At 46.8% G+C, this 16,879-nt stretch overlaps 1 protein-coding gene across 1 annotated transcript; it reads left to right on the forward strand.

Annotated features, from left to right (window-relative positions):
- The first annotated feature begins 2,996 nt into the window (after window positions 1-2,996).
- On the forward strand, window positions 2,997-12,230 carry C36H1orf115 (chromosome 36 C1orf115 homolog). Its single transcript, XM_004439671.3, has 2 exons — window positions 2,997-3,348; window positions 9,727-12,230. Exons 1-2 carry the CDS (start codon window positions 3,058-3,060, stop codon window positions 9,844-9,846), a joined length of 411 nt encoding a protein of 136 aa, XP_004439728.1. The 5' UTR covers window positions 2,997-3,057; the 3' UTR covers window positions 9,847-12,230.
- Window positions 12,231-16,879: the final 4,649 nt, after the last annotated feature.

The following is a 16,879-nucleotide window of genomic DNA, read 5'->3' on the forward strand; positions in this document are numbered from 1 at the left end:
CTGAGCTGGGTGGGCGGGCAGAGGAGTGGGCTTACCTTGGCACTGAAAGGCAGCTGGCTCCTCAGGGCTGAGGAGAAAGAGCCAAGCTTTTAGCTACAGTGGGGGCTGGCAGGCTGGGCTGGAATCCTGAAGAGCCCCAGATAAAAAATCAACAAGTCGCACAGCCCTGTGATTGCCCCCTCATCCCCAGAACTGTGCTGAGAAAGGGCAGAGGAGGAGCCGTGGAAAGCAGGCAGCACGTGGGCTTTCTCGAGTGTTCACACAGTGGTTGATGCCAGGGCCCTGCTGGAGTTGAAGCCAGAAGTGAACCCAAAAGCTGATGTTGTGCTCCAATCCCCTCCCAGCCCCAATACTGACAAGATCAAAGACTTTAGCCCCTTGACAGTGGTGGCCCAGCAGTCTGAGTCTTGGGCTAACCAGTGGTGAGCTCAGTCTAATTAGAGCTTTGGCCCAGCTAGCCCCGGCTCAGTCACTCTTGAAATGGGCAGCCCCGCAGAGTAGCCACGAGACAGGAAGAAGTTTGCTCTCGCTGGGAAAGAGAAAACAGAATTGTAAAAGATTCTTCATATTTCAGGCCAAACAATTTATGGAAGACCCCAGTTTTACGATTGTAGCAAATTTTAGTTGTAACATCCTTTAACTGCAATCCCATGTTTACGTTGTATTTACCTCAAATCTTTGCTCTTTATTTGTGGTGTAGAAATCCAACGTGTTAAGTGAAATAAAAATGTACGATGCCTGAAATTCCCAATTTTGCATTCGATGGGATCTGCACGAATGAGATTACCACCTTAAAAAAATACTTAAGAAGTTAAATGCAAATGTTACATTTCTCCTTTCTATGACGCCATCTATTTTTATCACCTTTTGAACTAAAAGATATTTAATATAGAAGGCCCCAAATTAAAAATAATCTTTAAAAAAATAAATTGTTTAACCTAAGAAGAGGTGCAGGTTGACCATCCTCCCTTTTTGGGCTGCTCAAAAACCAAGACTCAGCTGGGATGCAAAACTGCTCCCTGGTCACTTTAAGTGACCGTCTTTGGAAAATTAAACCTGTTATATTTGTTTAATTGTTTATGATCAGTTCTTATCAGCTCCAGAGATATATTTCTTCTTGAGTCTAAGCCTAGCCTATAAAAATAAACTAATAGCTTTAAACAACTTTAATTCAGAAAAATTCAGGTCCATACAGATCCCCTCCCTTTTCTTTTTTCTTTCTTTCCAAATTCACACATTTATTACAAAGCCAAAGATTAAAACATAAAGTCTTTATAAGTCTACAAATGGAAACTCGGTTTTCAATTAAATATCTCTAACTGTTTCTACACAAGTTATTCCAAATAAGCAATTATTTTTAAGACTCTGAGGTCTCTAAGCTTTTTTTTACTCAATAACTGATGAGGTATTTTTATGAATCTCAGCTCTCCAGTGTTTTTGCTCCTTTGGAGGGCAGGTTCCTTATTCTGACCAGTAAGGAAAGGTTTCTACAGATTGGCATGAGCATCCTTTCCACCCCCTTTCCAGTGTGCAGAGGCTAGGAGATGTTGTGGTATTTGGATAGTATTTTGTATGGGCACAACCACATTTAGATCCCACAGGCATTTCACCTTTGTCTTCATTTGATATGCAGTCTGGGGGTCTCAAGTCAGTTTTATACACAGCAAAGGGTTTGTTAGGGTCTCTTTTTGTTTATAAATTAATAGCTACTTTAGTAAAGTTACAAATCCACAAATCTAGCTTCCCTTAACCTTTTAACTTCAACCTGCATATTGTTTTATTTTATTTACAAACCTAATAAAATTTAAAAATCACTATAAGGCGGCTTTTACTCCTTTCACCATTCACTTAATTTAATTATCTTAAACATTTTAAATGACTTTTATAAACTTAGTATGTTTGATATTCTTTTCAAGTACTTCATCTATGTATAAGACTATATCATTCTTATAAATATAGTAAATTAAACTTATTTTTGTATTCCTTTCAGCTTGAACTTAGAAGTCTAAATCAATTGCTTGATTATACATTTTAAGTTGGAATCATAAAACTAATTTTTACATTCTAATTATAAATATAAATATTTTGAAATATTATAAAATTATAAATATTAAATATAAATTACAAATATTTTATGTGCTTATAGCAACACATTCACATCATTCTTAAACTTATCACACATTTTAATAATAAAATATTAATGAAATTAATAACCCATATTATTTTGTACTTACCTCTAAGTTTCCAAGAATTAAAAGATATTTACCCATGTAAGAAAATAAGGCGTCCTAAACAGATTGAGATTCACACTGCACTGAGAATGCATATCTACCAGGCTGATATTCTTGAAAATTGCGATTTTAATGACATCATATGATGTCATATACTGGCACCAGAATTTAGGTTGCGCATTCCTGTTGGTTTGCTCCACTTTTTCCCTGGAGTCAGACTGTGATCGATCGATGCATGGACACACTTCTCTGAATATTTCGTTAAAATAGGCCCCTATAGAAAAGTGTAGTCGTGTTTCAGGACACTTGATATATATTCTCTGATTTTCTTCCCAAAAGCTTGTCACCCGTTGCATCCCCGTGAATATTGTATTGACAATACAATACTTTATGATACAATTATATGACACGATCATCTCCACCGTTTCCTAACCAGCACTAAGTATAATCTTGACCATCATCATCGTGATCATCACCTCTGCCAGTTTGAACGTGGGCAGATGAAGTCTCATTATTTGGGGTTCATTTATTTCGTTGCAAGTGCGGTTGAACGTGCTTTCTATGTCCACTGTGCACTGAGCTTTCGGTGTACCCCTCACCCCTTTGGCCAACAGGTGCGACGCGGACAGGTGGGGATGAGCGCTCCTCACCCCGAGGGCAGGCCCGCGTGCAGCGGCCGCAATCCCGGGCCCCACGGCCAGGGGGCGCTGCGACCTCAAGTCCCCCGCCCCGTCCGGGCTGGGGCGGGCGGCCGGGGTGGAGGCGCCGGCGGGAGCAAAGGTTGGTGACTTGGCGCACCGACCTTCGCCGGAGGGGCCGCGGCATCATGACGGTGGGAGCCAGGCTCCGAAGCAAGGCGGCGAGCAGCCTCCCGCGCCGCGGGCCCCGGGGGCGAGGGCGGGCGGAGGGGGACGAGGAGGCGGCCGCCATCCTGGAGCACCTGGAGTGCGGGGACGAGGCGGCGGAGAGCGGGGCGAGCGCGCGGCGCCCGGGGGCCCGGAGCGCGCGGCGGGTGCACCTGGCCGTGCTCCCCGAGCGCTACGAGCCGCTGGAGGAGCCGGCGCCCGGCGAGAAGCCCAACAGGAGGTACCGGCAGAAGCTGAAGAAGTACGGCAAGGTAGGCGCGCCTCCCCCTGCCCCCGGGGTCGGGGAGTGATGGATCGGCCGGGAGCTGGAGTCGGTCCCGACCGCATGACTGTGCTCAGCCTCCCGCTCCCACCCACTCGCCAGCCTCCCCTACAAGAGCGCCCAAAACTGCTCAATCTGTGACCTGGGAAGTGAGGGACAAGTGAGTTGCAATTAAGGATAGAAATTAAATCAGAGAGTTCACTGGGAACCGCTCCACCCGCTACCCCGCTGCCGGTGGCTTATTTAATAACATTCCCAGCGTTCACTTATGCTAGTTACGTCTTCCCACTCCCTTGTATGGTTAGTAGACAGAAATCAGTGTCCCTATTCTACAGATGGGACTACTGAGGCCTGAGCGTGGTTGGGTGACTTGCAGAAGGTGACCCAGTTGGAAAGCAGGGAGTTGCAGCCCGGTTTATCTGCTTTCTGATACGCCTCTCCAGGATATCCCACTGGTTGAGAGTTGTTTAGATTATTCCCCCAAATATTCCCAAGGTTATTTCCAGGGCCTGGGAGCTCAACAAATACATAAATATGCTCTTATTGAATCTACTTTTGTCTTTTCCCAGCCAGCTGTCTGTGTACTCCGGGGTCTATAGGAGACAGAGAGGGAGAATATGAATATGAATATGGGATAAAATGACAGTTTCCTCCTCAAAGATCAAAGCCCAAAGGCAGTTCCCAGGTGCCTCTGGGGCTGGACAAGTCCACCCAGAAGAAAATCACGTAACTCACAGTGTCCTGGCCAAAGGCCAAGGGCCTTATCTCATTTATTGTCGAGTTATCTGTGTCTTCCAGTGGCCTCTTATCATACCTGAAACCATCCCGTCTCCATACCTAGAAGCTTGGGTTTATCATCCTGTTTAAAGGCATGTCAGCAGCTTAGGGAGCAGTATACAAGCAGTCAGTGGTAAGATATATTAATAAAAGCTGTAAAGTTGGGACTTCCAGGCACAGAGTCATACTTGGACTAATCATCCTTCTTCCTGGTCCAAGTTGAGCACAAAGAAACCACATTTGCCTCTCAGCCGGTGAACTGATAATGTGGAAATCTCAGCTCAGTGGCTGGCACTTGGAGATGTTTTTTTGGGCGCTCACTGTGTGCCAGGCGTTGTGCTAAACCCTAGAGATACAAAAATGGATACGACGCAGTCTTGCCCTAGAGAAGTCCACAGCCTCCCAGGGAGATGCTGGCATAGCTGGGGCCCCGCCATGGAGCTGCATGGTACAGAGCCTGGCAGTTAATCCTGGGGGTGAGGCTGTAACGTCAGGCAAGTTTCAAATCAGTGGTGACGTGAAAACTGGGCACAGAGGATGAGTTAAGGTTTCACATGAGGTACTACTTCACACCCACTAGTATAGCTATATTCACAAAAAGAAAGAAAAAAAAGAAAATAAGTGTTGGTGAGGATGTGGAGAAATTGGAATTCTTGTGAACTGCTGGTAAGAAATGTAAAATGGTGCGGCTGCTGTGGAAAACGATTTGACAGTTCCTCAAAAAAGTAAACAGAATTACCATCTGATCCAGCAACTCCACTCCTAGGTACTGTCAACCTACAAAATCAGAAACCTGTTCAAGAGGCAAAGCGTTTATTGGGGATCAAAGACTTGCAATTTGGGGGGCACAGATTCAAGTAGAGTCCCAAATAGTGTCCTGGTTACAGAAGAGGCGCTTAGGGTTTTTGTGGGGAAAAGAGGAAGATGAGGTGAGTTGTTTTAAAGAAGAGTTCATGGGTGCTAGGTAAGGTAAGGCTAGGTTTGAACTTCATAGATTGGTTGGCGATTTCGTCATTAGCAAAGTCCAGTGTCATCAGGCCTTACAAACAGGATATTCTTGTCCTTACTGCCTTCTTGGAATGTAGGTGGTTTGGTCCAGTTTGGAAGATGAAGAAAACAAGACGTGCAAGGCAATTCCTCTGAAATGGCTGCTCCAGCTCTATTCTAATATGGCTCCACTCATGTCATCTTTCATGGTACATACCCAAAGGAATTGAAAATAGATACTCAAACAAATATATATACACACACAAACATATTCAGAGCAGCATTATTCACGATAGCTAAAAGGTGGAAAAACCTCAAATGTCTATCAACTGATAAATAGATAAAATGTGGTACATACATGTAGTGGAATATTTTTTGTTGATGGTGCCATTGAGTCCATTCTCACTCCTAGTGACGCCCTATCCAGCAGAGCAGAACCCTCCCTGGTCTTTTTGTGCCATCCTCTCCCCTTCCGGCGCTATATCAGACAATGCTCTGCTGCTATTCACAAGGTTTCCATGGCCAATTTTTTCGGAAGTGGGTGGCCAGGTCCCTCTTCCTAGTCTGTCTTAGACGGGAAGCTCCACTGAAATCTGTCCACCATGGGTGACCCTGCCAGTATTTGAAATCCTGGTGGCACAGCTTTCAGCATCCCAGCAACACACAGCCACCACAGTATGACACCCGACAGATGGGTGGTGTGGTTCCCTGACCGGGAAACAAACCCGGGCCACAGTGGTGAGAGCACCGAATCTTAACTGCTAGACCACCAGGGCTGGCTACCATGGAATATTATTCAGCCATAAAAGGAGCTAAGTACATGATACAACATGGGTGAACCTCTAAAACATTAAGCTAAGTGAAAGAAGCCACACACACTAGGTCACATGTCGTATGTGTGATTCCATTTATATAAAATATCCAGAGTAGGTAAATTCAGAGGGAAAGAATGCAGATTGGTGGTTGCCAAGGACTCGGGGGGAGGAGAGATGGCGAGCAACTGCTAAATGGGCATGGCTTTTCCTTTGGGGATGATGGAAATGTTTTGGAAGTAGATTGAATTGGTGGTTGCACAACATTGTGAATGTCCTCAATAGCACTGAACTGAGCACTTTAAAATGGTTATTTTTTATGTTATGTGATTTTCACCTTAATTTTTAAAAAGAGAAAGAAATTCACCACATAGAGAAGGGCTGGCATCCGTGGTGGAGCTGCAGCTTCTGCTTTCTCAGAGGGGACTGAGAAGGTGAGCAGTTAGGCGCCAACGTGGCGGAAGAAAATAGCCGACCCCTCTTGGCTGCAAATCCGTGAGAACAGCCACAGCTCGGCTAGAAATATGGGGAGGTGATTTTTCCTGCTTTAGTGACCAGGTGAAATTTTGTCTTACTTGGGTCCAGTAGAATAAGCAGTGATCTGTAAAAGGCTCCACATTATTAACGAATGGTTTTTCCTTCCAAGAGGGTGATTACAGTTCCTGTTCTTTTGTTAACTGCTCAAATCCTTTGCCCACGTCCCTTCCTGCTTCTATTTAAAGAAAGATACTTGGCCTTTGTGAAATCTGGAAGGATAGGCTTGCACTGCCCTGCTGCCCTGTGGCCCCAAGCAGGGGTCGACCCCAGTGCTGAGCTGATCAGCCTGTCCAGGAGGGTCTGGGCTCAGTAGGCTGTGTGCCTGGGACTCTTGCCGGTCAATGTTCCCGGTTGATTTTTTTTTTTTTTTTTTTGCTGAGGAAGATTCGCCCTGAGCTCATATCTGTGCCAGTCTTTCTCTACTTTGTATATGGGTCGCCGCCAATCTTCCTCACCAAAAAAATAAATAAATAAATAAGAGGCCACATTTCCTGGGCACATCTGAGAGCCAACAGGAGAGGTGTGGATGAGGAAAGTAATTAAATTTTGTTAATTGGGCAGCTGGGAGAGGGTTGGAGAAGGAAACTATAGGGTGTTGGAATAACCTTTAGCTCAAGAGTGAGAAAAATCTCCCCACATTCTAAGTAGGGGGTAAGGTCATGGGCACTGGAATCAGACTGCCAGGTGCAAGCCAGCCCTACTGGTTGTGTGTTATAAACCCTCGGGCTATGCTCGCCTCTCTCTGTCTCGACTTCCTTATCTGTAGCATGGGATAATAGAAGGGTGTGGTTAGGAGTTAATGTGTGTCGAGGTCTTAGAGAACATCTGGCGTGTGACCAGGGTTCTGTAACTGTTGGCTGTTAATCCCAGGGCTGGAGGAGAGGCCCCAGATGACTATTTTCTGATTAGTTTTTAATGAGCTCTAACTCAGAAAGAAATCAGCTTCCGTAACCGCCCACCCACCTCAGCTTTACCCCTGGGTCCTGACCGAGTTCACCACTGAAGACTTGACCTTTATATCAGGGGAAAGCAAGCTTTGTTAGGAGTTGGTTTCCTTTTTGAAACTGGAGGGGGCAGGGAGTCGCTGCCATTACTGGGGGTTCACTGACTACCGAGGAGCCCCCAGGAAGCCGCTCTCGCTGTATTATTTCCCTGTGACTGCTGCAACAGATCGCTGCAAGTGTAGTGGTTTCAGACAACACAGATTTATTCTCCTACAACTCTGGAGGTCAGAAGTCCGAAATCAGTCTCACTGAGCTCAAGTCAGCAGGCTGGTTCCTTCCGGGCGCTCCAGAATCCATTTCTTTGTTCTTGCCAGCTTCTAGAGGTCCCAGTCCTCCATCTTCACAGCCAGTAGCAGCATCTGCCTATCTCTTTCTCTCTGTCCCTCCACTTCTGTTATTATGTCACCTTCTGTCTGACTCCTCCTGCATCCTTCTTATAAGGATCTTTGTCCTTATTTGGATTCTTATAAAGATATACGAATCCTTATGGTGATTGGGCACACCTGGATAATCCATGATACTCTCCCCATCTCCAGATCCTTAATTGAATCACATCTGCAAAGTCCCTTTTGCCATATAAGGTCACATATTCACAGATTCTGAAGATTAGGACATGGGCATTTTGGGGGGGCCGTTATGCAACCTACCACGCTCCCCCATGCCCCTCCACCCCTCTGCGACATTATGTGGGTCGAAAGCTCTACTAAGATCAAAGACTTCAAAATCTGCTCCCTGGAATGACACTGAGGTGGTCGTTGAAAGATATTTTACGTTTCTTTGCATCGCCTTTCTCAAATCTGTGTTTTGACAGTGTTCCAGCTAATGAGCTATTTTAGTAGCTTTTTTCTAAGCTGCAAAGATGAAGTGACAAGCAGTTTTTTAAAACCGCAGGCTGAGGAAAATGAATGTACAAACACCCAAAATGTCAAGTGTAACGCAGGTTATCTGGGATTCTGGTGGCATTGCTTATAAAGGATGCTCTTGACTGTTATACTTAATCCCAGAGAACAATTTTTTTGTTGTTGCTATTTCAAACAGGTAAGTAAAATTCTCCCACTGAATCTTATTATGCATTTATAGAGGTGACTCTCTTAGCAACATCGTCCCCCACACACACGGACATGCATGCACTCTAAGGTCTCATTGAGAAGTTGATGGGACAGTGTCCCAGGAATCAGTGTCTAGAGAAGCCATTGATGCTCCTGGCTCTCCCAGAGCTCCTCCTTTAGCCCGAGAGCCACCAAAGGAACCCCCCAGGCCCTTCCTCAGTGCTGGGGCTACAGTGGGGGATGAGCACAAGAAAGTCCCCACCCTCATTCTGTTATCATGAGGACAATGAAAGCTGAAGCCAGAAATCATAGGAAAGTACACTCTTAAGAAACGTTCCTGAACAGATAACACAATATCTTAGATTTCTATAGTATCACCACCCACTTCAATTACTATGTAATAAAAAGAGGCAAATGTTATTTTACAATAAAAGTAGCTGAAGTTTGGGACCACTTGTACTGCCTGCAGTTACGCCAGGCTCTTTTCTAAGTGCTTTCCTTGCATAAACCCATTTAATCCTCTTAACGACCCAATGAGGCGGTTACTAAATATTCCCCTGTCCAGCACCAGGCCTTATAGAAAGGGAGGAGGAGGAGTGGGTAGCAAGAAAGCATGGCCCAGTCGCTACCCTCCAGGAGTTTATCGTTGTATTGGAAACCCGGGACTGCTGTGGATGCAGCAATCAGAGAACAGCAGGAGACTTTAAAGACAAATGTGGGGGTCAGACAAGAATTAGACTTTAAAGACAAATGTGGGGGTCAGACAGGAATATGTCCTGGAGGTAGAGAGAGGACAGGGTGGGCTCTCAGATAAGGCAAATGAAGGAGAACTCAACCCAGCCATCAGATGATCCAGTAACTTAGCTGGAACAGAGGAATGGGCTTTGGTTTAAAAACGAAAACAAACCTGGTTTGTTTTAGAACTAGCAGCCTCACTGCTCTTTCCAAGATCTCTGAATTATCTGGAAATATGCAGTGCATGAAAGCACTTTGCAAGGTGATGAAGTCTGTTCTGAGCCCCCACATGTTCTTATGTTGGGGGTGAGGGTGGGGCGCCAGAGATGTGGAAGTGTGGTAACTTGCTCATTGGTCCTGGGAGAAGGAGGCAAAGTGATTCTTTATGTATGTCACCATGGTGCCTGAGGGATGACAAAGTGGCCTGCACTAACCCCTTGCTTTTCTCTTCTGTTCTGAAAACTAGAATGTCGGGAAGGTCATCACCAAAGGATGTCGCTACGTCGTCATTGGCCTGCAGGGGTTCGCGGCGGCGTACTCCGCCCCATTTGGAGTAGCCACCAGCGTGGTGGCGTTGGTCCGCTAGTGGGAGCTGCTGGGGCAGACCCACAAGAATGGATAGAAGCCTCTGCCCTGGGAGCAGTGCGAATCCAGGAGCATTTCAGACTTGAACTCACAAATACTTGGAAGAAAAAAATGTCTTTGTCAAATTGGATGACTTATGAATGAGTCATCCCTGCCCATCTTTTCCCATCTCTCGGACACGGATGGCTCCAATGGACAATCCCGCAGAGCATTAGGCCGAGGTTAGGATTGGGGTTAGAGTTAGTTTGCTAACACCGGAGCCTTCACATGAAGCTGACAGGGGGCTGGCTTGGAGTCAAGCACTTGACAGATGTGAGCACTCTGGGTGGGTGGCCAGAGAGGTGATTAGGAAGGAGAAGAAAGAGTTTTGACCTGGAGTAAGATGATGTGTTATATTCTCCTGGAAAGGTTGCAGGCTGACCGCCCTTGGCTGCCTGGGTTCTGAAGGCAGGGAAGGAGCTGTTTGTGTCTGAAGTTCTGCCCCCCATCTCCTTCCTCCACCCCTTTGTCACCAGGAGTTTAATTACAGGCTTGAGAAGAAGGAAGGAAGAAAAATCTCTTTGAAGGCTATGATGCTTTGAAAACCATGTTGCCGATGTGTCATGACTGTTCAAAGCAGATAAAAGCTTGTTGTGTTCGCCCTTCTCTGCCACGAGCGTGCAGTTGGCAATGAGGGAAGGAGGAGCGGCGAGTTCAGACACAGCTTGTATGAGGGAGTGCTCCTGAGGGCTCTGGTGCCCAGTCCAGCCAAGAACAGCCCTGTCTGGTCCAGCCACATGTTTGTGGCTGCCTGAGGTCCTGGGCCTCCTGACTCAGCTGCCTAGTACCATCAGCTCATTCCCGACAGCTGCTCAACTCGTCTTCTACGCCAGGCCGACGAAGGGTGCTGGGTCTTGGGAGAGAGGGAGACACTACGCTTGGAAATGAAAGTGTATGATTTAGAGAAGAAACCAGTAAGTAGGAGACAGGGATGAAGGAAGTAGAAGAAGGAAGTTGGATGAGAGAAGTGGAAGTACAGGAGCCGGGTCTGGGTTATTGGCACTGGGAGATCTTAGGTGGCCCAGGGGAGGCTGGTGGCCAGAGGCGCTGTGGCTGGTGCTTAAAACCCCTCTGAGGCCCATGAGCTTACATTGGCTGCCTCTGTAGCATCCTTTCCTCTTCTGTGCTGCCCAGTTTGATGTCATCTCACCCGGATTCCGAGTTAGGGTGGGCATGGATCCTGGGCCTGACACTCCCCGAGGATGAGCCGTGGACCGCTGTTGGACCACTGGACAGGGAGGTAAAGAAAGAGGAGGTCCGTCTTACCATGCCCCTCTGCCGACCCCCATAATGGGCCGCTGTTCTGACTTTGTTTCCAGAATATCCAGAAGTCCCGAATAGTTAACTTGCTGATCAGTCTGCAGGATCGGTGGCAACGCCTACCTGTTGCCCCAAGAAGTTTCCCAGGCCATGCCAAGGGGGTTTGGCTTGAGGCCTCAGGTGGCACTGGGAAGTGGAGAAGGTGGGAGGACTGACAGATGGACAGAGAAAGGAATGGGTGAAGGAGAAAGTGGTAGCCGTGAAACTAGAGTCTGCTTCCTGTTCTGGAGGCTCACGTTGAAGGTGAACTTGGACCCAGTTCCCACATCAGTAATATTTGTGAGGAGAAGAGAAAACACATGGTCTTGTTTTAGCTCCAATGATGAACGTTGATCATGGTACGTTTTCGCACGGGTAAGATGATTATAGCTTGCCTGCCGCGCTGGGAGTCAGGGGGAAGAAGAGGTGGGAGAAGAAGCAAAGTGCAGTTAGTCGGAAAGGGGTCAGGTCTGTGTGGCCTGCTGGTCACAGGAAAGGGAGACGGGAGGAAGGAGCCTGTGGTGGGTTTGAAGGCTGCCAGGCCTGGTGGCCCAGGGATACTGACCAGCCACAGAGAAGCCCACCGAGTGGCCTCGGGGACATGGAGGTGTGACCCGGGGAGGGGCAAGAGTTGCTGAGGCCTGTCCCAGGAGGGCCTTCCCCATCCCACCCCTAAATCAGAGACACCATAAGGCCAAGCACATTTGGCTCTGAAATTCTTGAAGTCTGGTTAAGAATTAACCTGGAAATTTCAAAAGTCGAAATCTCGCCGGGATTGTCCCGGGAGCCAGATTCACGTGTACAGAAGGTGAACTTCTCCGAACTGTCCCTCAGCCTGAGTAGTCATTTCCCCCGAGATAGGGCACCCATGTGGGGGATTACCTTTCTGCCTTTTCTTTCTTTGCGGTTTTTTTTTTAAGTATCAGTGTCCGTACCCTGCTACAAATTGAATTTTAGAGCTTTCTCTGTTCATGCTTGACCAAACAGCTGCTTTTGTATCCTCTCTTGCCCTATTATGTAAGTAAAACCCCCAATTTGTTTAATGTTTCTGTGTGTGAAGAGTTTTTCTCCCCCTCATGGGGGCGGGCCCCCCGAGGGAGGGAGAGGGGCCTTGACTCGACTGGGAACTCTGCCTGGGTGTTAAAGGGGGGACATTCTCGAGAAGCCCAGCAGAACAGGCTTCCATGTGCAGGACACTCCGCTCATGCGTTTGTTAAAAATGAAAATTTCCGGAACCTCCCATTTGGATTTAGAGTCTAGCGTGGTGTCAGGAAGCTGCATGTTCCACAAGCAGCCTAGAAGATTCTGAAGCAGCTGTTCCTCTGCCTGAGCTGGGAAATGCTGGCCCCCAGAGGCCTGCTGCAGGTTGCCTCTGCCAGCAGGCTCTAAGGTGGGAGCCTGAGGTCTGGCCCGAGCAGAGGCGGGGGGCCTGCCAGTTGCCAGACCCATACTGGGCATGTTACACTGAGTCCTCACAGAAGCGGAGGGAAAGGTCTTGGTGGTGGGGAAGGTAGAGAGGAGAGGAGTGGCTCTGGGCAGCCGTCAGATTATCCCTCAGGCAGGGTTGGGGGCCACGTGTGTCAACCTGCTGAAGCCAGGGACCTTGATGTATTCGGCCACCTTGGAATCTTCCCTGCTGTCCTTTCTCCCAGCACCTGTACTTTGCTGGAGAAGCCCTGACTGGCATCCGTGACCAAGAAGCACCCAGAAGCAGGACTTGAACTCAGATCTTAGATCTCCTTCTGCACCCCGCCAATAGTCTTGAGCATGGTAGTGCCCTCAGCAGGAATGGTTGTGGGGTTGGGAAACAAACCATCACTGCAGTTTCAGATTTAGGCAGCTGCTGTTATGGGGTTTGCACCCGTGATACCTTTTTCCAGCTCCTGACTTTGCAGGAGTACAGGTAAACTGAATTTAACTTTCTGATGCCATCATCCTCAAAATGTTTTGAAAACTTTATAGCTCTCCCTGTAAACTTATAATACAAATTATACATAAAATAAAGAAAAAATAATGCCCTCAACATCCTTGTAAAGGCTGCATTCAAGAGACTCCGTGATTTTGCCAAAAGCCCACATGGTTCCTGAGTAAAAAATCCCAAACTCCCTTGACCATTCATGGGGAAATGTGGGAAAAATTAATAATACATGGGATTATTTATTTTTTTTAGAGACAAGGTTGTTTTTGAGCCAAACCGCTCTACTGAACATCGTTGCCGTGGGAGAAAGGAGGTCTCTTCAGATTTTCTGGAAAGGCTCGGTGCCAGAGCCCGGTGGGTGCACAAGCCACAGATGGGCAGAGGCTAGGAGGGAAAGGGAAGGTGAGAACAAAGTCTCACTTGCTGACGCCCGAGGTCAAATCTCCAACCCCGGGGATGCTCCATGCCTTCCACCTGCAGCTGCATCCAGAGACACAAATCAGGATCCGAATTCAACACCTCCAGGCCTGGCTTTGCTTTTTTTAAAGGTGTCTCTCAGGTGATTCCTCTTGCATAACCTGTAGACAAGGCTCTAAACAAATGTGTCTGGTTCAAAGCAGACGTAAAAATCAGGGCGAAGGTGCCGACAGACACAGAGCTAAGAGCGCACACCTCCTTTCTTAACTGAAATTAAACTTGCTGTTTAATTTCACAGTAAATCACATCCACCCGGACTTGCTTTCTTCACTTAAAATGGAGAGAAATAATTTGTTTTGTTTTGCTTCCTATGAGAGATGTTTAGATTTGCTGCAGAAGTAGAAAGTGGTGAAATAACACCTATTTTTAATTTTTAATTTTTTGCCGAGGATCTACCCATTCGAAAAACACTTTACAGGTTTATCTTCTTTAATCACTGAAGGAGCCCTTCAATGCCCACAGTAATGGAGCTGGGAATCAGAGACGCCTTCTGTTGCTGATGATGGTTTGTGTATTTTGAGTTCTTTAGAGTTGAGGAGAAAAATATGTTATTTATGAACTTTCTTTATCGCCATCATTTTTCCATGCAAAATCAGACTTGAATTGTCTTGCAGTGTTTTCATTTCAATAAATCGGCGAGCCATTCCTATGATCCCACAAGCCCCTGATTCTGCCTGCTCCCCCTGATCAGGGTTCTGCTGCGTGTAGGACCAGAGAAGAGAATGAAGATGTGGTAAGCATCTCTGGGTACAGGCACTCTGCTGGATGGCTTAACCACAGCATTTTATCTAATTCTCAACTTCACTTCCTTCTCAATAACAAAGTCAATGAGATAGAGACTATTATTATTGTCTCGGTTTTATAGATTAGAAAACCAAAGCTTAGGGAGGGTGGGGAATTCCGCTCCAATGCTGTGGCAGGAGGCTGTGAAACCAGGACCCGTGGCTGTGTGCTTTCTCCCAGTTTCAACTGCTTCTCATTTCTATTTCCTCTTAGAAGTCTGTTACCACCAGTGACCATGAGGAAGAGGGAAGCTTTAAATGTAATCACATCCAATGAGCATTCCTGGTTCCAATATTGTGATGCAAGGAGTTAGAAACACTCCAAAAAAAGACTCTAGCTGCTTACCAACCCATCATACTCGATTTCTGAGATGCTGTTTGCCAAGGTCGGGGCACAGAAGGGAGGATGCAGAGCTGGGCCCTGGAAGGGACCTGTGACCCTAAGTCAGTGTGACTGAATTTACTTTATTTTGCCAAACTTCCTTGGTGTGATTTCTGCAGCCACAGTTACTATTCCCATTGACTGATAACTATTCTCATGGAGCCAGCCTTCCATTGTTCACCCCAGGGGCCCAGGGGCCACATGCCAAAGCCCCAGGGCCAGCAGGAAGCCACTCTGCATAATAGGAACAGAGCCGGCATAGGACAGCCTGGCTTCAAATCCTCCAGCCGTGTGACCTTGGACGAGTTCCTCAGCTCCTTTGAATTTCAGGGTTTGGCTTGGTTTCCTCTCAAAAGTAGAGTCAATAGTGTCTACTTCAGAGGCTTCTTCGGGAGATGAAATATGGAGTGTGTTAAGAACCGAACATGTAGGATATTAAGCGTCCTCCTTCCCCAGCTGCCCCGAGCTGAGATGAGCAGTGGGGGGAGAGCGGAAGAGTTCCCCTAAACTCATCCCTTATCTGCTCTGAGCGGCTTCCAGGTTCACAGTCAGAGTAGAGCCCCATCTTACCCTCTGCTTGAAAGCAAACCCTGTTGGAGCTGCAGGGGAGCTGGGGTGGGCGTGGAGCTCAGGAGCAGCAGGAGGGAAAGGATCAAGGAGATGAACAACTTATCCAAGGGGGGTGGCTTGAGGTGGCAGGAAGGGGTTTGTTTGTGGCTTTTAGTCTCTTCCAGCCACCCCAGATGAGGAAAGACTGAACATCACCTTGAATTCAGTTCCGGTTTGCCACTGGCCTTGTTTCCAGACACCCAGACTTGCCTTATCTGTGCCATGGCCATGCATAAGTCCTGCCAACCCCCCCCCTCCCCCGTGCACGGTGTTCAGAGGGGAACAGGCAGCCTGAGGATCAACAGGAGGGCCCTGGGGGCTCTCAGGAGGGGTGCCAGGGGGTCTCCCTCACCCCTCATTGCAATCATGCATGTGAGAACCTGGAAGGTAAATATGCACTTCTGTCAATCACCCAAGGAGCCTCTTGATTTGTGTTCATTTGTTCAAAAAATAAATTTTTTTAATTGAAATATATTTGACATACAACCTTCTATAAATTTAAGGTGAACAACATGTTGATTTGATACATTTATATATTGTAATATGATTGCCATTGTAGCGATAGCTAGCACCTCTATCACATCACAGAATTTCATTTTTTTGTGGTGGGAATAATTAAGATCTAGTCTCTCCGCACGTCCAATGATTACAATACAGTATTGTAGTCTGTGTTCACTATCCTGGGCATTAGAGCTCCAGGACTTACTTATCTATGTGCTAGTTGCAAGTTTGTACCTGTCGGGGGAAGAGGGAGAATCTCCCTCTGCCCTTTCCCTTAAGGTTCTTCTGGCTGGCCAAATAATCAACAAGACAGGTTAGCAGGAGAAAATAATACCAAGTTTAATAACATGTATACATGGGAGAAAGCAGGGACACTGCGTTTCTCAACACAATAGCAGAAATTCTAGTCTTAAATATCATTTTCAGCCAATGACAAAGGAGGATTTTGGGGGTGGGGGGAGTCAGTTACAGGAGATTACCACTAAAGCACAGTAAACAAGAGTAAGGTTTATTATACAGCCCCAAGGCCTCATCTTCCACATTGATAAGTTACTAGAAATGAGCTCACCCCCCCCCCCTTTTCCCAATACAGAGAGGGAGATACCTTTACAAATGGAGACTTCCCTTGTAAATGATTGTCTGACAACTCCTCGCAGGGCCATCCAAAGAATGTGGCCAGAGAGACAGAACTCCCGATAAGATGGGCTTGTTGGTGCCTTTTCTATTGTAACCTCTATCCTAAATTATCTTTTATAGCAGTCATGATAGATCTGTTCTAGAAAGGAGCCACCACGTCAAATTCTTTAGGCAGTTAGTGGGGGAGGTCAAATGTCTTTAGAGAAAACAACCAAGGTAAAGAGATAGATTTCAGGGTGGCCAAATCTTGATCTCCCACATACCCTTACACAACATCTCTTCTATTCTCCCACATCCCAGCCTGCCCATTTTACTCTGTTTCTCTGAGTTCAGCTTTTTTAGATTCCACATAGAAGTGAGATCACACAGTATTTGTCTTTCTCTGACTTAT

This window comes from Ceratotherium simum, chromosome 36 (genome assembly GCF_057802395.1).
Source record: "Ceratotherium simum simum isolate JZ-2026a chromosome 36, ASM5780239v1, whole genome shotgun sequence".
Taxonomy (NCBI): Eukaryota; Metazoa; Chordata; class Mammalia; order Perissodactyla; family Rhinocerotidae; genus Ceratotherium; species Ceratotherium simum.

What these genes read in the sequence shown, in the direction of transcription:
- C36H1orf115 (XM_004439671.3), top strand. Translation starts at nt 3,058, where the DNA reads ATGACGGTGGGAGCCAGGCTCCGAAGCAAGGCGGCGAGCAGCCTCCCG. An exon ending in AGCTGAAGAAGTACGGCAAG is followed by an intron (nt 3,349 to 9,726) that starts GTAGGCGCGCCT and finishes TCTGAAAACTAG; the next exon opens with AATGTCGGGAAGGTCATCAC.